The sequence below is a fragment of the Hetaerina americana genome, unplaced genomic scaffold (genome assembly GCF_022747635.1).
Source record: "Hetaerina americana unplaced genomic scaffold, ioHetAmer1.1.p SCAF_9, whole genome shotgun sequence".
Taxonomy (NCBI): domain Eukaryota; kingdom Metazoa; phylum Arthropoda; class Insecta; order Odonata; family Calopterygidae; genus Hetaerina; species Hetaerina americana.
In genome coordinates, this window is record NW_027287538.1 from 33,246,463 (window position 1) to 33,269,122 (window position 22,660).

The 22,660-nt window shown below is 40.1% G+C and overlaps 1 protein-coding gene across 3 annotated transcripts in view; it reads left to right on the forward strand.

The window, feature by feature from the left end:
- Positions 1–670: 670 nt before the first annotated feature.
- The window catches only part of sas (stranded at second), a 178,894-nt gene continuing 156,904 nt past the window's right edge, over positions 671–22,660 (forward strand). For all 3 annotated transcript variants that reach the window (XM_071597510.1, XM_071597508.1, XM_071597509.1), the window contains exon 1: positions 671–1,493. In XM_071597510.1, the coding sequence (XP_071453611.1) occupies positions 1,202–1,493 (292 nt within the window). In that variant the 5' untranslated portion in view covers positions 671–1,201. The remainder of the gene's footprint in view (positions 1,494–22,660) is intronic.

The following is a 22,660-nucleotide window of genomic DNA, read 5'->3' on the forward strand; positions in this document are numbered from 1 at the left end:
ACATTTGTGAACGAAATTTATTGGTTCCCAGAATTAATCCTAATAAAAGTTCTATGAAATAGCTGTAATGAAGTAAATGCCCAGTAAATTGCGCCGTATTCGAAACGGAATGTGAATGGAGAGGGAGGAACCATTGCTCGATGCAAAACCACCAGAGAAATAAATAATTTTACTCGTTACAAAGAACTAACGTAACACCTCGAAAACAATGCGGCGCCATATATATATCGAGAAAAAGAGTAAAAAATAGCACCTTGGGAGCTATAATAGCATCATCTAATTGCATTGTCGACTATTCTTTTGTTAGAATATCGATGCTAGCGAAAAGTTTCGATGCTCTTCGAACATCGAGGTTGAAGTTTCAGGTTGGGCACCTCACATCCGTGGTTGTGGGAGGAAGAAGAAGAAGGATAGGTAGGTATAACTTCCCCTCCCCCCTCCTCCTCCCTCGACCGCTCAGTCAGGTGAAGGGAATGTTGTGGGAGAGAGAGAGAGAAGGGGGCGTGAGGGGGAGGTTCGGAGGGTGAGGAGTGGAGGGGGAGAGGTGGTAGTGGGGGAAGATGTAGGCCAAGGTGGGAGGGGAGGGGAAGTGAGAGAGGTGAAAGGGGTGGATGGCTCTTTCTTCGTGGAGAAGCGCGGCCTCTCCGCTGAGTTAGTCGTGCGACTCCGTGACCGTAGCTCGCGTGCTGGGGAGAGAGAGAGAGTGTGTGGATTCAGTGTACCGTTTGTGTGTGATTGCCTTGTGGTTGGTTGGCCTTTCTGGCGTGAATGCTCCGACGGTGAGACCCGGTCGACAGTGAGACCGGGCCGCAACGCAAGACCTCCCAGGTGGATGTTGGTAGTTAAATCTGTGTGCTCCGTTGATAACTCCCGCTTGCGAGGGCGAGGCGGGCCCTGGGGATCCGACCGCCGCTTTACGAAAAGGGAGGGAGGCCCAAGACGACCGGCAGACGATAATGTCGAGGTGAAAACAAAAATAAACAAAAGAGAGGCGAGAGACGTGACAATCTCATAACGAGAGAGGGTGCCCTCCGTATAAAGGGAGAGAAGGAGTAGGCTCCGCTACCCTCCCAACCGCAGTGTTTTTCTCTGCCTTCCAATCCTCAACTATTCCTGCCACCTTTCCATTCTCTCGTCCCGTCCTTTTCCGATCCATTCTTTTGTTCTTCTCTCCCGGGAGGCGAGTCGGCAGATTGCCAAGATGTTCGGAAACAAAGCTTCCCTCGGCGCCATCGCCCTCTTTGCCCTGGCGCTATCCTTGACGTCGCCGGTCCGACCAGAGGAGATATGCGACTGCGAGGAGAAACCCAAGTGTCCCAAGGAGGCCCCCAAGGATTGCGGTGGTGGCCGGGGCCTCCTGATGGTGCCCGGGGGCGAGGACTGTTCCTGTTGCGAAGCCGTGTGCCCCCGGAGAAAGGGAGAGTCATGTGAGGGTCCGCACAGCCTCGCCTGCGACCACGGGCTCTTCTGCGGAGACGCCGGCGTCTGTACCGGTGAGTTGAACGTGAGGGGTCATAGTAGGGTGATCGGTAAGGGGTCCGAATCTGCCGGGGACAGGTTGGCGAAAAGGATTTTTAAAAATGGTGAGGAAAGGGTCCGGAGGACATAAATAGGGTTGGTCGCGAAGGGGGGAGGGGGTGGGTAGGGGAGTTGTGTAGTGAAGGGAGGGGGTGGACGTGAGGTGAGGGGGGGCGGGCCCGGAGGCGAAGGGGAGGAAGGGGAACCGACCCGGCCGACCGACTCAACACCCACCGGGAGGAATGCAGCGGCGGCCTAGCAGCGTTGCCGCTTCAGCCAATACACGGAGCCCATCGGCGGCGAGAGCGGTCTCTTATGTTCTCCGTGCGCCCCGGCTACACAATAACACGCCCTCGCGGTCAAGTCCTGCCCGCCTTTCCTTAATTCTGTAATCTTTGTATTGTTCGCACAAACGAGTACAGGCACTCGCTTATTCGCACGAGTAAGCAAATTAAGCGCACTCGATGATCCGTAATCACTACGACATCACACCCGATGCTCATTGAACTTTCATCCCGGTTTTCACCGGATGGGAAATACATTTTTTTTAATAATTAAAACGACAATTATGCCGGAAAACATACCTACTGCAGAGGTCAATGTCATGAAAGTTGGAAATAGAATTAGAAGTTAGAAATAATAAATATTTGAGACTTGATGCAACCTTACTGAACTGAAATACAGTTGTGCATTTTTTTACAACTGCCAAGTCTTTCACGCGCAACTCCGTTTACCGTGCATTAGTCGAGTGAATGCACCCACTGCCACTCACCTTTGTGGTGCTTTGTAGGGTATCTTGTGGATGCAGATATTGAATAAATCCCTTCATATTCCACTTGAAAGTCATCTCGAATTTTAAAGCACCCTATGATATTTTCATGCTTTAGGTCGGAGCAAAACCTTCATCGTTCCAAGAATGTAAATAATGTGCGATACGCAGTACTATGTGACTTATTAATAAAATTTTAGGAACATAACAATAGATATAATGCGGACAACCGGAGAAAAACAATAAAATATACCATAGGAAATTTAATATACTTTTTAGGTACTCACGGATTATCCAATTCGCCTTATTCGGAAAAGAAGAGCGCCAAAGCTCGGTTGCAACGCCATGAAGTAGAAATAAGGCTGTGCTTGTCCCAGAGATTAGGATGAGTTTTGTTGTTTTCCGGCACACCTGGCAAGAGGAAAAAATATAGACGCTCTGTTAATTACTGAAGGGTAAAAATAACAGAAATTTTTAACTTGCATATTAGCACTACCAATGCGGGTGCTATAAGTTATCAAGCAATGCCTTGGTCTCCTGTTTAACGCGAGAGCATTTTAAGAAAAAGGGAACTTCATCGATTGCAGTTCAAAGCAGCAAAGTATGCTTATCGATGCATTATCCAATAATTCTACGCGGCCATATTTCGCTGCCTTTCTATTAAAACAATGGAAAGTTTTTCTGCAGCAGCTTGAAACCGACTACTTCATCTTGTTTTCCTCGCCTTACTTGCGCAGCTGGAGCACGATTGCTTCATCCAACGCTCCCGGTATCGAATGAAATATTTCGTTTCCCAAATACCTTAATGCCCGTTTCCCTCTAAGAACAAATTCTGGCTGGGGCCTTAGTGCCTACGATACACCATACTTCTGTTCTCACCGTGATTTCATTTAGCAAAATTCTATCGGGTATTATTCAGTAATAATTGGGCAGGGAGTTTGATACTGTAACTGTTCGTCATCTCTGCCTAAAAGATGCTGCGAATTTTTTTATTTAACCTGTAAATAGTGAATATTAGATGGATTTTAATTTAGCCAACGCTTCGCAGTCCTTTCACAACCTTGTGAAACGGGCTGCTGGCTCAAAATTTTGCTTCTAAACTACCAAAGGTGATGTCTTTCTGTCGATGATTTAGGTAAGGATACGCTACCCACACAAATCTTTTCAAAATCGATATTTTTTTAATCAATGGGCTCCAGTCGTCCAAAATTATTGATTTCACAATATTAAAAATATGAATTTAATTTCTGGATATCAATTCCATTCATTTTCCAGACATAGGGGAAACTTCTTGCTGCCAGCTGAGCCTTGCTGGGTGATGATATATAAACGGTTAGATAGCTGTAGTTCCATACAAAGTCCTTCAAAAAATATGGAATTAGGGTCTCAGGAACATATCTCTTCGAAATGTGCCTTTTAAGCACAAGGAGGACTGCTGTTAAATTTTATCATGTAAGGCTATCTTTGCAAACGACCTGGTAATTCGTGAACAGGTGTACTCCAACCGTAAGAGAAATAGCCAATGAGCTGTATGGTAAACACAGGTTTAATCACTTAGAGTCTTTGATAACGATAGTGACATGGGTCCGAGACTCATTTCGAAACCGAAGGTGGCAAAATTCCTTTAAGCCCTCAGGAATGCGATTAGTTTGCTCACTTTAAGTCGTAAGATTACTTCAGAATCTGTACACAACTATGCCACTACAGTACGTCAACCACTATCCACTGCACAACACTAAGAATTTCCGTCAATGCACGCGAAAGATCGAGGCAAACGAAAATTGAGTGGAGCTTGCGTTGGTCAGTGACTACATTCTTTGAGAAAATATGTAGACATCAAAATGAATGATTGTTCTTCGATTATTTACTGAATCGTTAGTTGCTTACGCCAGGCAGAATTTTGTTAAGAAAACTGCCAACTCTATGCCGTTGTTGAAACAAAACAGGAAATAACTCTAACCATGTATAGGTGTGGCGTCAAACGTGGTAAATCAAAAACAGAGCCCATGAGACAAATTCTTCGATGGTGATTTATTGAAGTAGTATTTCATGCCAGGGATCAGCTCATGCGGAACTCCATCAACCGAACGATTACGTTTTAATCACATGTTCAGTAGCTTTTTACGAAAAAACCTACCTCTCGCCAGGGGTAGTTAATAGCCAAGGAAATGCCAAACAAACCAAGTATCAATTAAATGAAACGGCCATATAAACCAATTAGTGACCGGGGAATTATTGCCAATTGCACGTTGGAGAAGAAGTGGTAGCCTAGTGGGTAGAGCGATCGGCTACTGACTGGTGGCCACGGGTTCAAATCTGGGCACTCTCAGCTTCACTCATGTCATTTTATGGGTTCCAGGTTTTCCTAGAGTACCACAGGCGGTATTGGGGAAGAAACTACCCCCCCTTTCCTACCCTGATGTGTTGATTTGATACAACAAGCTCTACCCCGAGTATCAAACCTCCGGATTGATTACTGTGATTAGGGGTCAACTGAGGGTTTGTGAAACTTGGCCTTAATGTTGTGAACCAGCAGAAATGTGGACTCATTACTCTGATAATTTCACCCAAACTCTAATGTCATCCTTCGCAAGTTATACCACCCCCTTACAGAGACTTCAAATTCACCAATGAAAACATATTTAGTATTTACGTTCCTGTATGAGTTATTTTCTGAAGTAATTATGTAATCCATATTCGACATTACAAAAATTTGATCATCCTGCATTCTCGCCTTCAAAATATTGGTACAGGGATCTTGAAAAGAAGAATATTTAAGTTTACGGTCGTGAATTTTTTTATTAAGGAAGTTAAGGTCATTGAAATCTGAAATCTGAATCATTTCTACCAAATATTACGAGATTACTCGTATTTAAACGATAGAAATAACGTATCAAAAATAAGCTGTTTACCGATTTCATGCCACTGATTTTTTAATGAATGACGTCCATTAATCTGAAGTTACAGAATATAATGGTACTTACACACTCTTTTTATATCATTTTATATGGCTGTAAAAAATTTAAAAAGGTATAAAAATACGATATATGATACTATTCCACTGCATCAAAAGTTAAACGTATTGCATTTAGTATTTATTCAATAATCTTTCAAGTTAAAAGTTTTGCTAATATTATAGTATCTAGTTTAACCTGCATGTAGAATCAAATTGGTGTTATAATCTCATTATACCAAAAAACTCTATCTCAGGTGATTATTAGCACAACCCAGTTAGATAAATTAGGGAATTTTAATTATTTGCATTTGAAATTAAACGATTCTTCCTTAGGGTTACTGGCAGAATTAATTGCTCCTCTCAGATAAAACAATTAATCAATATGTAATTAAAGGACAACATTTTTGCCCCGTTTTTTCCATGAACTATCAGTATTTTAAAAAATGATAACCCCAGATTAATACTGCGTCTGGTTCCAAAACTTCCATTTCATGTCGTACGCATAAAATGAATTACAATGTTAACTGTTGCTTGGAATTCTTGCATAACAAGTGAAAGTAACGTCACCGTTTACCTCAGAGAACATTAGCATAAACGTCCATCTCAAAATACTTCAATGTAAGAATTACGGGCAGATGCTGCTTCAATGAATTCCTCGGGTACCAATGTGACCAGAGCAGGTGCTTTCCTAAAATATCCTACCTTCCGCTTTACCACAGTGTGAATTGTTTTCGTGAAAGGTGAAAGGAACTATAACTGCCGGCCACCTGCCACGTTTCCGAAACGCCTACCTACCTCAAGATGAGATTCATGAAACTTTCTCGGCGCAGGCGACAGTAGTTTAACATTTTAGCCTAACAGTCCATCTACAAAATTCAGAAATTAGTCATCTTATGTAATCTAAAATTTGATATTGGGACGAATTGATATCACAGACCCGCCGCCCCCGATGAGTTTTGACATACCACACCTAAAATTAGCAGTAAATTTTAATGCAAAAAGTAATTTTATTAATAAAGTATTTTTAGGCCTTATACATTAAATATTAATTGATAGTGGAGTCAGAGTGCGGAGATAGTGAAAAGAACAATGTTAAACCCTACCAATGATTTTTTACGCGGCCTAGGTTTCGTCGCGTCATGACATTTTCAAGTCCTGAGACCGTTTACTCCGTTATAAAAGTCGCAAATTGGGCATTGACTTCAAGGACTTACTACTCCACTCTGCCAAAATCATACCACAACGGCTTCCGCTGCCGACGCTTGCCCTTGTGCTGAGGAAAGTGAGCGTGAAATGACCAAGAAAAGTGGGATTAAGGATGAAGGCGTGCATTTATATTTTCATGGCATGCCAAAAAACTTCGTAGTTTTCGTATAACATTAGCTTGAATTAAAACCTGTTTGGAAATTTACATGCCCGCTTCGAGAATCGAAATCACTACGAAGCAGTCGGTATGGAAAATCAAAGCAAAAATGATGTAATTGCACCAGATTTTTTTTCCTTATTTCCTTACCTTACCTTTTAAGTCTTAGGAATTATACACGAAGATTTCATGGAGGCGAAGATTTTGCAGAGAACCTAACCACTCAGATCCCTAAACAGTAAGCTAAGTCAATGGCCACAGTCGATACCTTTTTAATTTGATCGAACATCTTTACTGTTATTACTTAGGACGCGTTAGTAATTTATTGAGTCCATTCTAAACCAATAAATGAAAGACGAAAATCTTTTACGTGGGTTGTAAATGAAAGTGTGTGTAGGCGTAAGATTTTAGTTATGAGTAGATTATGCGCTATAAATTAAATAATTTTCTTTAAATAATGCTAACATATCTAAACATATGTGTTTTCTTAATGTCCTTAGTGTCTTCCGCATTAGATTCTCGATTCTTCCCGACCTTGTTTGTTGGATTTACTATACTATTTATCCTCAATTCCAAGTAAACGGCGATAAAGCGCGCGTAGGGTTCATTAACAATGCAAGCACAACGATCGTAAATCAGAATGAGATACTGCCGTTTTAGTGGCTATTACTGTCTTTACACCAACGCCCACCATTTTGTCCGACATAAGTAATTCTACAAACACATTTTCCTAGCTATATTTGTTTTATAATCGATTCAGCTATACAACTTATCGATATTTATTCTGCAATAAAAACACAAAGTTTGGATTAATAAATTCAGCAAGTCAGTGTCAAAGTCTCACAACCGATAGAGATGACTCAAGAGAATGATTTAAACGTTCTAGCGTAACTGAGGAGATAAACTACATCTCATTCACAAGATGAGTCGATCTAGAGGCACGATCCCATACCAAAATGTGTTCAATGCCCTAAAAAAATGCTTCACACGCAGCAGAGATGCACATTGTAAACATTTTTGTGCTAAAACATTTCATCAAAATAACTTAGGATATCCGACCCATTAATATCGTTTGGTGAGGATTTTCGCTAAAACATAGAACCCGGTGGAAATTTTTGGAAATAAGAGTATCGACACTGAGTTAGACTCTACAAATATAGCTTTTGAGTAAAGTTTTCTAGATCTACATATCATATTTGACAGTGGAAGAGGTTGTGTCACAAGCCCTAATGAATTAGTTACTTACAATGGTTTTTATTGGCATTCCGTAAAGTTTTATTTCCTTGAAGCCAGAACCGTTATAGGTAGTTTAAATTTCCTACTGTAATTGACATGAAATTTGCATTTGAAAAATGATTCCTTACTCTCCTTAACCAGTACAATCTGTTTAATCTATCAATTTTCCTTAACTTCTTGTTTTGATCTGACCTACCCATATAGTACGGAGCTAAAATTATTCCCTCTATTTCAGCGTTTAATTTTAATAATTTGAGTGCCGAAAAGTAGTACCTATAATCCATGTGGTTCCAGTGTCTTACAGTGAATTAAGCTTTTTCAATGCTAAAATTAGGTCTTTCGGTGAAAGGTCCCATGTGCTCAAAGCTCATATTAACGTGGATGCTTTGCCAACGCGAATTCACACCTCTCCTCAACTCTTTCATTCGTTTGAATTTTCCTTTTATCCTTAATTTTAATATTCGGGTTTTCATTCGATCCATCGAAATTTAGCGTAGGAGTGATAATCTTTCGCCACCTCATGCGTGCAAACGACAAACAAACTCGGAAAAACCAGAAAAGACCGAGACGAAGAAGAAACAACGAAAAAGAATCTGTGACTCAGATTTCTTATTTGATTTGGCACTTGAGCCAAGGTGAGATTTTCAACTGAAATTTTAAGTGAAAACATCCATAAAAGACATCATTCATTGTTCTAGATAGTTTCGTCTATCAAAGCATACACATACAGTGACTTTATCACAATATCTTTGGAAACCTAATAAAATATTTTTAGTCTTAAATTAAACAGATAAAGATCTCATGAATGAGGAATCGTTACAATTACGTCTCAGATAAATTTGTGAGGACAAAAATACAGGCTCAAATTGTTACAAATTCATTGCTCCCTGTCGGAATGAGCTCAATAGCTACCCTAATAAGGATAAGGATAATAGCTAATAAGGATAGAGAAGGTAAAGTGGACGGGAAAATAAAATGAAGTGCTAGGCATGATGGGGGAGGAGAGGGGTTTGTTGGTCGCGGTAGTCCTGGGGTAAAGCGTTGGAATACTGACGGGAGGGTCCGGATTCGACTTCCGGGGGTACCTGCCTGTCGGGGTACCTGCACCTCCACCCAAGCTATGTGATTTTTCGGGTGCCAGATCTTCCTGGGAAACCATAAACGGCACAGGGAAAGGAACTACCTTGATGTGTGAATTTCACACGCCATCGGGCTTAGTACTGAATGAACTCTACCATCACCTACCAAACCTTCGGGTTGATTACTGTGTTCATGCGTTTTCTTACATCATTATTGAAAGATTATATATATAAAATAAAACATTTTCTTATAGATAAATAATAATGAGCTACCTCACAGACTGGTCGCTAAACAACAATTAATTACTCCACATAATTCCTATTAATATTTTTATAGTTCCGCCGTGAGAGGTTTCTAGCATATTTTATTTTACAGTTATATTCAGATGTTACATGTATTGTGAATGTACAATTATACGCTCATAATTGAATGCACGCGCCCATAATTTAATGAATACATGCATAGATATATTATGGTAAAAGAAGAATATAATGAATATTTATTTCCTTACTCGAATACTAATCGTAAAAATTAGATTCGTTCGGATTATATGCTAGTAATTTCAGACCAAAGTGATATGCAATGCTGTGACAACCATCTACGTCAGTGAAACTTTCGTCGCCAATTAAACAATTTAGGTACCCCTTCTCAAAATATTAAAATGAAAATGTTTCCTTTTTCAAGCTCGGCTCAATACAAGGAGACATTTCCAATACGCTCTCTGAGAATTCTACGCGGAGCTGAATCTGTGGTCGGCCGTGTGATTCGACACCCTTAGATGCTGTAATTACACATAAATTGGTCATCGGCGATCGGAATTGATCCATACACGCCAATATCCCGCCCTACTTCACGCGGCTTAAGAAGTTTTTAGGCCAAGAAAAAGAAACCTGGAATTCACGCAGGCTCTCTTGAAATCAATGGAAAAAGAGATAGATGCGATTCTGAATCGATGGTGGAACTAATGAAGATATATCACCGGGAAAGAGAACGGAGAGATTTTAAATTTCCTTGGAAGTTCTTGGCAGCATTTGAGTCTTAACAAGAGAAGCAAAGGGGTTGTCGACCTAACCTAACGAATAGTCTTTTTCAAGCTACTTTAGTGAAGAAATTAGGTGATACTCTTTCTTAAGGTTTGGCTGAATAATATTGGCATGAAAGGAACAGTTATAAAAGTGACAAACAAAGTTTTTGATTCACCTTTTGTCCTGGGGATTGAAACAATGACACGAGCGTTTAGAATTAATTTCAACATGAGTGGATTGCATTCTGATTTGTTCATTTCAAATTTAGAGTACAATTATAAACATCATCACCCAAGAAATTAGTGTTTAATTGATTATGAGCTTGAAGACATCCGTACATTAAATATTCGTTTCATCCAGATGTTAAAGGTTTTTTTAATTGCATCTTTATCTCTTGCAGCATTGAAAATATGTAATTAAGTATCTATTTAACAACTTCAAACCCTCGAAAAATTCTGAAGCCAGAAGTAATCACACAATATAAAAATATCAAATATAAGTACAGCCAACCAAAGTTGACTATTACCAAAATTTCCAATTAAACATGTTTGACAAAAGTTGGTGGTACTTACTTGGTGCTCGTATTAATAAAATGAATTCGAACCGGTGACCAATATAATTTCGATGTAGTATTTGGAATAGGATTAATCATCATGGTGGCATGATGATGGAATACATCCATTATTATTCTTATTTTATAAGACAAATCATACCTTTTACGTAATTGTACATGAATAGAAAGGCACGCTTATTGATGGTTTATTATGGTTAATTCTGCCTTCTCTGATTCCATTTCATTATTTATAACATTATCATATTCATTTTCATATTTATATGCCGAAAATTAAATATACAACCTGCGGCATCAACATGCAATCGCGTGATCGCGAAGGCCATATTAAAAATACAAATAAAATTTACGATGCGGAGAAAGTTGGCAGAAGTGGAAATGCAATACATATGCACGCAGTCGTTTTTTGCTCTGCTCTGAGAACCTGATGGAAAATCTGCTCTATTTGTTTTCGAAAATCACCTATTATGTACTCGTACACTAAAAACAACACTTTTCTTTAATAACTTTAATTTGCACCGCATTTATTCCATTCCCCTTACAATAAATCTAAAATTTTATTTATTTGCTTAAAATTTAAAAGCAAGTGACCAATTTCTTGGGGAGCACGACGTAAATGTGAAAATAATCAATAATAAGCGGAAAAAAATAACCAAACGCACAATAGTGAGCGTCAATTTAAGGTGCGAATCAGACGGAGAACACGTAATAATTTAAGTGTTTTCGGAGCAATGAACAAGTTTGCAAATCGTCCCAGGAAAACATTTGAGTCGATGGCATCATGACACGTCACGTCGAAGACGCGGAGGGGATGGCTGACCAGGGTGTTCGCTCGCCGGAGCCCCGAGGAGTCGGGACGGACACGCATGCCTGAGCAAACCTCCCGGGTGGAAGAACGCCCGGCCGCGGTGATGAGATCGGGAGAGCACGAGGAGAGATATCATTTCATAAAACTTGCCAAAACCCACGGAACGGCCGCTGATCCCACCGCGTGTGGACGAAGCGGGGAATACATGGAAAATTTTATTTCCCCCCTCCCCGAGACAAAAGGGTGGAGGGGGAGGGAAGAGAGATTTAGCGCGTGGGCCGTTGGATGGAAAGGTTGAGGAGAGTTAAGAGGGGAGGAAGGAGGTTGGGGCGAGAGAGGGGAGGCCATCGAACCCTCTCTCTCTCTCTCTCTCCCCGAGACGAGAGAGCTCGTGGCTGAAGGAGGAGGCGAAAGGGAACGAGGAATGGCAAGGAGAGCTCTCGTCCCCGATTTCCGACTTCGAGTTTGTGTTTGGCCAGTAAGTGAGACGAAGGAGAGAGGGCTCATCCTTATACAGAGTGAGGGATAAAAACGGGGAGAAAAGAAAACTAGAAAGAAGCAAATGAGCATCCCACAACCTCCCCTCCTCAACCCGCCCCAATGACTCTTATCCTTCCGGGTTTAAATCCTCGATGGTCATTGTGGACCTCTTTACACTCTGTTCACTCGAACAGAGTCAGCTGACCATGCATCGAGACCCCAATTATACTGTTCGTACCGGCGATTTGCACGGTGCGGCATGGAGAATTAAATCCACCCGCCCCACTCACACACAACTTCTTTAGAATTTCCTTCATTACGCCCTTCCTGATGCGTGAAACTTTAATTTCTTTATCCAAAGGCGGCCATCGTACCTGTGAGTTACCCGCATAAGATATTTTTTCGTGAACAGCAAAAACAGAAGTTAAAAATTACTTGTCTGGAAATGCGCGTGAAACTTTAATTTCTTTATCTAGGGGCGGCCATGGTATCTGTGCGTTGCCCGCATAAGATATTTTTTCGTGAACAGCAAAAGCAGAAGTTAAAAATTAATTGTCTGGTAATCCGGTTCATATTTTAACTGCAAACGTTACACACCTAATAATTGCGTTGTGGAACCGTATAATTTTTTTACAAAATGAAATATGCAATCTTTTCCTTATGTGTTATAAAGACAATTTTAGTACTATAACTCGTCCTTTAGTTTACAACAACATACCGACAGCTCAAAATACCTAACGAGATATTTTGGTATTTTTTTCTACGTTAATGCGTGGTTGATATATCTTCTGAGGTTAAAATTATTTCGCAAGTCACCATTAAAAATACGAAACGAATAAAAAATTAGCATTTACAGTTCGTTTCCTGATAAATGCAGTAAGGCTAATCTGTTTAATAATCGAAAGAAATTCTTTCGAAATTGAAAAGTTTTTAGGCAGTCGCTGCAATACACAAAACTCGGTCCTATGAGGGTTTTTTTTGGAATACCCGGGTCACCAGGGGTGCTCTCATTTAATTCTTTATAAAATTATTAGATAAAGCGACGCCCTGAAAAGGACCAATCTTCCCTCGCTGGTCAATCAAGCGCGAGATTTTATCCTCCAAAACTAATAAGAGCAAATGAAACAATGAACAAGGTTGTAGGAACTAAACTATTGTAAAGATTTCCTTTAATTGGTTGCGGAGTTGTGGACACGTGGAAAAGACATCCGGAGTAATTTTCACGCTTTAAAATAGGTTTTTCACGTTGATATTGCCATTGAAATGGCATGTGAAAGGGCACATAAGACAAGGTGCTAGGAGTCATACACGTATCCTACCTTAACTCAAACGAAATGCTATACGGAAACTTGGCCATGCTCACGGTGTAAATATCTTAAATATAATAATATAATAAATATCTTAAACACTTGGGCGGTAATTTAAGTGTTTTTTTACTCACAAGTATTTATTTATTTATTTATTTATCGACTTAATTGGGCGAGGTTGAGACTAATAGTCCCTTCTTCCACCTAACCCTACATTACAGACATTATATTGAAGACAATCACATACAACCAAGCCCTAAATGGAGGGAAATCCACCTAGGCGGGAATCGAACCCGCGACCTTTGGGTTGGTAGGCGAGGACGTTACCCCGCCGCCACCGAGGACAGCAAGTATCAGCATATTGTTTATTTCGCGCTTTTATTTGAATGGAGCTGAGCATTTAATTCAATCAACCAAAGAATATGATAAGGTTCTCAGAGATTTCAACGACCAATCGTAACACGAGGGAGAATTTTTCTCCGATCATGGAGCATAGAGTCACTATTCGTCTCCTCCTTAACTACAATCCCGCATAAAAAATGATTGGCTCTCAATAATGCAACACGGAAATCTTTGCGACCTATTTTGAAAAAAAAACTAGTTTACAAGGAAAATGAACTCAGTGGCTCTTCTAAATATGATTGATCTAAGGCGTCCTGAGTCTTGATCCTGACTGGATTACTTTGTGATATAAGAATTTCCAGCGTTAATTTTCTCCGGTTACTTTTTGGACACATTCCAAGTGTGATTTCCGGCTATTGAGATGATTTCACAATTTTTTTAGCATCTTCATATAAATATTTTTTCATACTCCAATGCGGAGTGCTAAGACAATATCCATATCGCCGCGGGGCGCATCCAGAACAGGGAAGGAAGCTTTGTGAAATAATTTTCAAGGAGACGCTGATAAATGCTCTTGTTTGTTTGGCAATAATCGAAAGCGGTTAGATTTTTATTATAGGATGTGGACTTCCGAGAAAGTAGAGAATATACAGCTCACAAAAATTAATGAAAAACAAACAGCGAACGCTCTTGCATCACTTCCCGGGTGACTTCCTCTAACGTGACGCTATTAGCATAAACATTTGAGCTGGCCTGGATGGTATTTATCCACTCACACCTCCACCCAAACAATTATTGAGTGTAATAATTTCAATTAGCTCGAACGTCCCCGCGGCGAACTGTTGACACCATTCGGTGACGGGGAAAAAGAAAAATAAGAAGCAACCAGGATACCGTTAGCAAAATCGGTCACGTCGGACGGCAAAAGGAGAAGAGTCTTGCACAAGTTCAAATTACCGGTGACTCATTCATTCCACAAAAATATCTTTGGACACCTTCCTCTACGTCAGGCAAACGTATGGGTGCATGCACTATCGATGGTGTGCAGGAGATAGCGCGATCACTCTCACGCACACAAGATGAAATGGTTGCCTTCATACGATCGATGTATTCCACTTAATTAGCCAGTAATACTCGGCAGTAATACATTGTTCATCGTTAATATTCGCATCATATTATGCTATTCACACATTAATAGAATATTGCAAAATAATGCCCTTCACAAGGATTATATGCTGCACAATCTTGTGCGTTATAGCTACTTAAACCGGAGAGAGGGGGCTGCTATTTCTCATTAAGGAACCGAAGAAAAAACTTCAGTCTAAAACTCTTTCAAATACCGAGCACAGATTTGCTCAATAAAATTGATCATCATCATTACCCTCACACCGGTATTCCGATGCACATACGTCCAACATTAAATGAGCACAGATACTTATAAAGCCGATCGAAATCACAAAGGCTTGCACATTAAGATAATTTACGGCCACAGCTTGGAAAATATTCAAGGTACCATATAAGATGCTAAATTTACTCAATAATAAGTCATATTCACATTAATTAACTCATTATTAACCTGGTTTCTCTTTTAGTACATTCGGCCTAACAAGAATAAGAATTAGGTACAGAAGAAAAGGTGGTTATAATTTTATTTCTCAATTTGAGAAGAATGTGAATAACGATGTATCGCACGATTTTGAAGCTACGTGTATTTCTCCTTCGTTTGAAATTCCTCTTGTTAGCGACAACTTGTCCTAATTATTGGCGTGATTTGGACAAAAGAAAACAAAAAGATTGCTATTTCGGTTCCCAAGCCATTGCGTGTGAATACAAGGGCTTTCCTATCCCAGAATAAACACCCTACGTGAGCTCAGTCTCATTCCCACTAATTTGAGGACGGATTGGGTGAAAGGGATGGTTTGGCCAACCCTTCACCGAATTCCTGGTCGCCCAGCAGCGTCTTTTGGGGGCCACGTGCTAGGATTGTGAGGATGGGTGAGGGGGAAGCGTGACTGACTGTGTGCCAGTCGGATCAATGGGACGGAGTTTGGTCGATATTCAGCACGCGGCGCGCGAACCAAATCACGGGTCCCAACACTCGGTGTCCGGTCGTTATTCACAACACTTTCCTACAAACCGACACTCGGGGTGGATTCATGCCATGCTCCAACATCATAAATCAGATGAATCCTACACGGTCCGATACTGCCTTCTTTCAGTCAGATGCCAACTGGTAATTTCCTCTAGTGTTTTGCCCTTGTAATTTACTCTTACTTGCAAATGCTCTCCGGCCAATTCATCAATCTTTCCATTATTTTCATATTCTTTCATAGACAATTTTAATAATTTATTTTTACTTCTATCAGAGAACACCTCTTTGATTAAGAAAGCCCTTAATTGTTTTGTAATTGCAATGCGGGTAAAACCTTTCCCTTATCATCCTGATTTATTTCTAATGGCTTAATACTCTGGCTCTTAAACATGGACTTTGAAAAATAATTGTAATGTTTCGCTGATGGCGAGTGTACTCATAGGATGGAATAAATACTATTCGGTATATTTTGCGAAGGTCATTAGATTATTACGTTATGTAGGGGATTTATATGTTGGAAAATTTGCATTAGCATTAATGTTGATTTTTTTCTGAGCATCTTTAAACTCATCGAGAGTCCTGAAGAGTAGATTTTTTATAAGAGGGGATGTTTGCTGGAATTAATTAAAAATATGTAACACAAATCGCGTTTCTTGTAATGACGAGGAATAAATCTTATATCAGATGACTTACTCTGACAGTTTAATTTTTGTTCCTCTTGGTGTAAGTGCACCCTGCAGGGAAAAGTGTGTTTTTTTAGCATGTGTTCTCTTTCAGAATCCACAAGTGACATTCGCTTTTAAGATTATGCTAGCGAATCACAAATCATATTTTTAAAATCTCAGTCATGAAACAAGGTACCCTGTAAAGAGAAGAGGTACGAAATATTTGTCTAAGGTCATCTTAATAAATTAGCTAAAATAGCATAATCTCCAATTATAACATGAGCCTATACTAAATGTAAAAGGCAACGCCATTCCCTTTCATTTAATTCTACCTGTTGAAAGTCCCTAATAAGTATGATCTGCCACGAATCTCAAGAACTTCCTTCTTTTCCCTACATTATTTCCTTCTTCATGTCATCCAACTTCTCTCTGCCTAAAATGGCTTAGCCCTTTCCTTCCTCTATCCCGATTACCCAAAGTTCTCCCTTCTATCACGATCGTTTATATTCCACTACCTTTCAGTATTTCCTCCATTCACTTTCACTGCCTTTTTCGGATTCCCCCGGCAACTTCCTCTCTTCGTCCATCATTTATTTAAAAAACATCGTTCGTTATCTTCTCTGACCAACCTATTTTCACCATTCTTCTCCTCGTCCATATTTTCAGTCTCTGATGTACGATTATCTTCTTGCCTCAGATGACCTGGTTTCAGATTCATAAAACGCCACGCTTCCTATTGAAGTCTTCAGTAATGATAGGTAGGAACTGAGAGTACCCGTGTGTCGTCACTTCTTTTTTTTTGGTAAATGCTTCTTCCGCCAAATGTATTCTACTCCTAATCTTCCCATAAAAATATTACGTTAACTTAAAATCGTATATTGAGGAAAACTTTTCGATAGCTTAATTTGTGTCTGCGCGTGCTTTGATGCCTAGAATGACAATATTCTCATCCGGATCCCAAAGAATGAATGAGTACTCTCTAATTCAAAGTCCTTCCTGGTATGGTGACGGCCAACGGCAATACGACAAGCAAACAATGCCCACCACTTTCTATAAACATCCTGTTACTTAGCTGTCAGGTTACCATTCCATCTTTATCTAATATGGTACTACTGGAATGTCAACTTAGACGGCAAAATAAATAAACATTTCTTGCCCCCGCACGATAACGAGTCACGGATTTCTCCTGGAACTGTGCATGACGCAAGGGGACAATTAATTCCAAGCGTCCTTGCACCAGGAATCCCTCGATAAGGATATGAAAACAGTAGGATGGAGAAAGCATTAAAATTTATGGAAAAGTTGTGCAAAAGGCAGGAGGGCAACTCCGCAATACCAAACATCCGGTTACCGCGGCGAGGGTGAATCCTTTTTCAGCCGGCAGACCGTCCTGGAATCTCTGGCGGAGTGAAAGCAGCGGCTGAGTGAAGGGAGGTTTGGTGTGGTGGGGGGGGGAGAAGGAGAATAAAGATGAAGGAGAGGAGAGGAGGAAGGTAACAGGTTCGCTTGGCACACATATTTAGAATCAGAATAGTTCCGACGGCGCTCTGAGGATCGAGGGGAATTAAAAAAAAAGGATCACGGATGGGAAAGCTGAGCTCCTATAGAGTTCAGATATTATTAATATTTCCTCCAGCCGAATGTAATCCGTTGACGTCGTTTCCTTGTCGCTTTCAAATCGCTTGACTTCCCGTGATTCGTCTCGATATTCCCCGAACAGTTCATAAACCGACCCGAACGTGATAAATCCGTCAGAGAACATAGCGCACACCAGACTAAGGTAAATCACTAGTGCATTAGACTGTTCAGGGCATGGTTTAAAAATGGCTTGATTCCTGGGAATAAATGATTTAAAATTACACATGTCCCAGTTCTAACTAGATCGCAGGCAGGAAAAGTATCCTTTGGGTTGTTTCCCAGGGCATTAAAAATTAACAAAAAGCCCTCTTTGGCTTCAATTTATCATTTAATTAGGTCGATGAATTTTTTTTCCTCTTTACCTAATTCAATTGGCAGTTAATTATTCATCAAACAGCCCACAAAAACGAGATAATCTATTTCAATCATTACTGACTAAATTTATTGGAGGTTTTCATCAAAAACTTTTTCATTCGGTCACGCATTCCTAAAGTAACTGATACACCTCCACTTAGCTTAAGCTGTAATAAAAAACAATGAAAATAAGAATAATCATTGTGAAACAAAGTCGTCCATTCAGATGTCCTATTCACATAGTTTATTTGCTCATTGCTTCTAGTTCGAAGAAAACTACAAAAGACTACTACTGCCATGATTTTACAATGCAAAAGTTACACTTCTGTGATTGGTCATTATAAGTTTCATGCCATTTTCGTTTATTGTCAGCTCAGCCAAATAATCGGAATTTTTTAAACCCAAAAGTTTATTTATGTGATGAGATCATATTATTTACATAATTATAATATTAAAAGTAATTTATAACACAATTTAACGTAATTTCAAATATTATTTCGTTTCTTTATTGTTATTATTATTGGCAATGGTTTACCGGCTTAGGATAGGCTTTTTATGAACCCTGAGACTACTCACTAATCTACTCATGAGCCTTAACTAGCATGACGCAAAATATTATTTTACCCTGCTTCACTCATTCAAGTAACTCATTTGTTAGTGCTGCACACCTTCTACCTTCCTTAATTTGATCGAAGAGTCCTAAGATATTTTCCTCCTTCCAACTTGCTTTCCCAAAACTCTCCCTTCTAATACCGTTTTTAGTATGTCATTTCCTCTCAGTATCTTCTATATCCACTTGTCCTGCCTCCTTAGACTTTATTACGATGGCCGTCTCTCTTCCCCTGCAATACCTAGCACTTGATCGCTGGTCTCCCTTTCCTTCCTTCATTTTGACAAATACACGCTTTTTCGAAAATGGACAGCAAGACATTGTCGATGGATATCAGGAATATTTCATCAAATCTCCAAGTCAAATTATGAGTCTGAAGTTTTCTCATTTACTCATTTGCTAGTTTCTGATGGCACTAACAAACCCCATACTTAGTCACCTATATGTTTATTTTTTTAAGTGTTTTGCAATGTCCCCAATTTTGTTTAAGATCATTTCAGAGGACATTAAAATCGGAATGACTAATCGAGTTTTGAGGAAACGGGCCTTCGGTGACACGAGCTATTTCAGAGACAGCTTTCAGAGATAACTTCTCAAACGTATTTCTTTCGGCCTGTGCCCGTTTCCACCCCGACGCATACGGTGACCAACTTGTACTCGTGCACGCGCGGTGGACGAGTACATATATGCTCAGAATCACAGTAGATTGTTGGAAGTGGACGGAAATGATGCTCGAAAAGTATGCCTAACACCATGTCGACAATGAGCATTCACCATTAGCGGGGATTGAGAGAGAGAGAGAGAGAGAGGGGGGGAATATTGGATAGTGTAGGTACGCGATGAAAGTTGGAAAAGAAAGCAGGCTGCGGGAGAGGAAAAAAGAGCAAGAGGCGGCGGTCGGGAGTGGAGTGGGATGGTGGAGAGGGACTAATGGATGAGGCCGCGAGAGTCTCCGCTTGCGTTTGCGCAGCCGGCCCGCGGCCTCCGGGGCGAGGGAAATTGTTGTCGCGCGGGGCACACTCCGTCCCGCTTCGTGGGATCTCGGTGACTCGAAGGTATGTTTTCCTCCGCAACCCCGAAACTCTCTTTTTCCCTTCGCGGGGAGAAAACTTTCAACCCTTTTTCTTCCACACATACACACGTACAAACCCTCCCCACACGAGAGATGGGGACATCCATTTCCACAATCTCAACACCCCCTCCCGCCACTCTCCTAATCCCCCCCCCAACGCTAAAACAAGCAATACCCACTCACTCAATCCCCTCTCTTCTCGAATTGAGATCAAGGTCGTCCCCGGATCCTCCGGTAATGGTGATAAATAAGGCCAAATCCCACGACGATCGGAGTACGGCTTTTCCCATCCCAACCCCCCTCTGCCCGGCGTCACGAAGGCGTGCGTGCGTACTTCTTTCTCTTGGCACCCTCCCGTTCCTTTCCATCTTGTGCCATCTCCGCACTTCTATCGTCTTTGCCTTATCGGAAGGATATGTCAGGAACCTCTTGCAACAGGATGAGATTTCAAACGCAGCGATTTGATTTCGTCTGGATGGCATTGAGGTGCCGTTCCATCCAATCGTGTTCGCCTTTTCGAAAGGATACATCTATCACCCTCTTGAATTGCATTAGTTTTGAAACATGGCAACTCATTTTCAACTGGATGGCACGGTGGGGTTTCCTCGCGCTTATCAGCAATTTCATCGTTAATTTTTGAAGGTGAAACGCATTGCCACTTGGAGCACACGTTTAATGAGTTCATGAGCTAATTTAGTTGATAAGCATCAAGAGTAACTAGAAGCAATTAGTTTTCTAACCGAGGATTCATTTTCTGCGCCCTCCAGCTTCATTTTCCGTTCATATAGCTTCTTCTACTTAACATGGGTCTTTTGTTAGTCCCTTCATTAATTTTCTGATGCATTCTATCCTTAGAATTCATAATTCTTGCCTAATACGTTTCTTTCTGTTGTTCTCTTCATTAGGTCGTTAGGGCCCTAAATGAACTCCAGTGCGCGTAGCCAGTAACCTTGGCCTAGCTTCCATGCACCATTATTCTCAATAGAATCAGTATATTGAAAATTACGTTGGAACAAAGAATGTATATGCGCTTAGTGTGTTATTAGCAGACAAAATTGGAACCATATTTCTGGCAGAGTTTGGAGTGCAGTTAACGTCAGCATTAGAGCGGAAAATGAGACTTTTTTGTGATATAGTGTGGATATGATAATGCTATATTCCTTCCAAATCTCACTCAATTCAACTCTAGAATCAAATTATTGGAAAGGCTATGAGGTAAAGGAGAACTAATAAATAGCTCTTAGCTTGTGTGACTTTTAAAAATAATATCACGTAAGGAATAGTAACCATTTTTGTGAAGCGATGTGTGCTATTTCCTCCTAAATGGTATCCCAGAGGATATTGGGTTAAAAATTCTTGAAAGCAGGATAAGCAAAATTAGATACTTGATGACTTTGGCCATATGATATCATACCTAGGAAAAAAGATTATCGATAGAATTATCATACCAAAGAAGATTCAAATTCACAGACAGGTTTAACAAATCCACCCACCACGCCTTCCTGAGCAACTTATCACGATTAAAACATTCGATGGGGAAAAATTACATAACGTCTATACTTCAATGAAACAGCTGAAAGAATTAGATATGTGTTTTATGCAAATTTAATTCATTAATCAGCTTAGAACTTTGGTGACAAAAAAGATAGCCTGGTTACCTGAGGTTCTCAAGTAAAACCTCTTCACAAATTCCAGCTAAAATCACGATATGTAATTTGTCGGCTACCATAATTCCCTAGCGAATTAATTTCTCCAGAAATAAATAAACTTAGCCCTTAGACTCAGAATACTTTAATTAAAAACGTGTAGTAAGTCTGGTGATTTCAACTCCTATTTACTAAACCAACCTTCTGCTTTATGGCTGATAAAACCGCCGCTTCTACCGCTTCCTCTCCTCTAGTTTCACTCCAGTTATATTTTAAGTATCCGTCACCTTCAAATGTTACCTTGATGAATGAGCCTGTTTTTATTTCCGTTAAAGGCAACGAGCAAGACATTTTTTTCAGTAATTTCTTACTCTCAATTTACACTTTCAAGCTGTGGGTTTTCTATTTTGTAAAAAAAATATAACATCTCACGGTTCATCTGAAATTTCCCCTTTTTCTATCAGAGATTTCCCTGGAAGAATCCCCGTTGTCATTTACTTCCTACACTTATACCTTTGCTTCAAAGACAAACGTCTTGACTAGTCTAGAGAGAGATCAGCCCCCCTCACTAAAATGCCACGTACCAAAATTTCTGCTAGGGAAATGAAGTCATGGACAATTTTTAGGAAACGAGATTGATTTATCTATTAACAACAAACTGCTGAGGTAGTTTCGCTCTATCAGAAAAAAATTCGATAAAAATATAATATTACTCTCTACACCGATGGTATAACCCAAGTCCTAGGCTACGCTGGCAGATCTGGAAACAGTGAAAGTATTCGAGATAGTATCGAACAGATAGATTAAATGACATACATGTAAACACTTGAACAATGCCATATTAATACACATTCATTTTTTACGGGTTTATATATATTTTCATGTTTGTGTTCTAACAATCTTATGACGTATTCTCGTGTTAGTTTGCAGAGAATTGTGTAGATGAGAGAAGTATTGTATAGATATAGATAATCATTACTTATGGGAACATTGACTGAATTAGACCCCGCGCCCTTGGAATAATCCATAAAATGCGCTATTTATACCAATGACTAGAATCTTGCGTATTTTAAATTAATATTGATCAGTTTGGCTAAATTCCGTTATTTTCTCGTAGGGAACGAAATA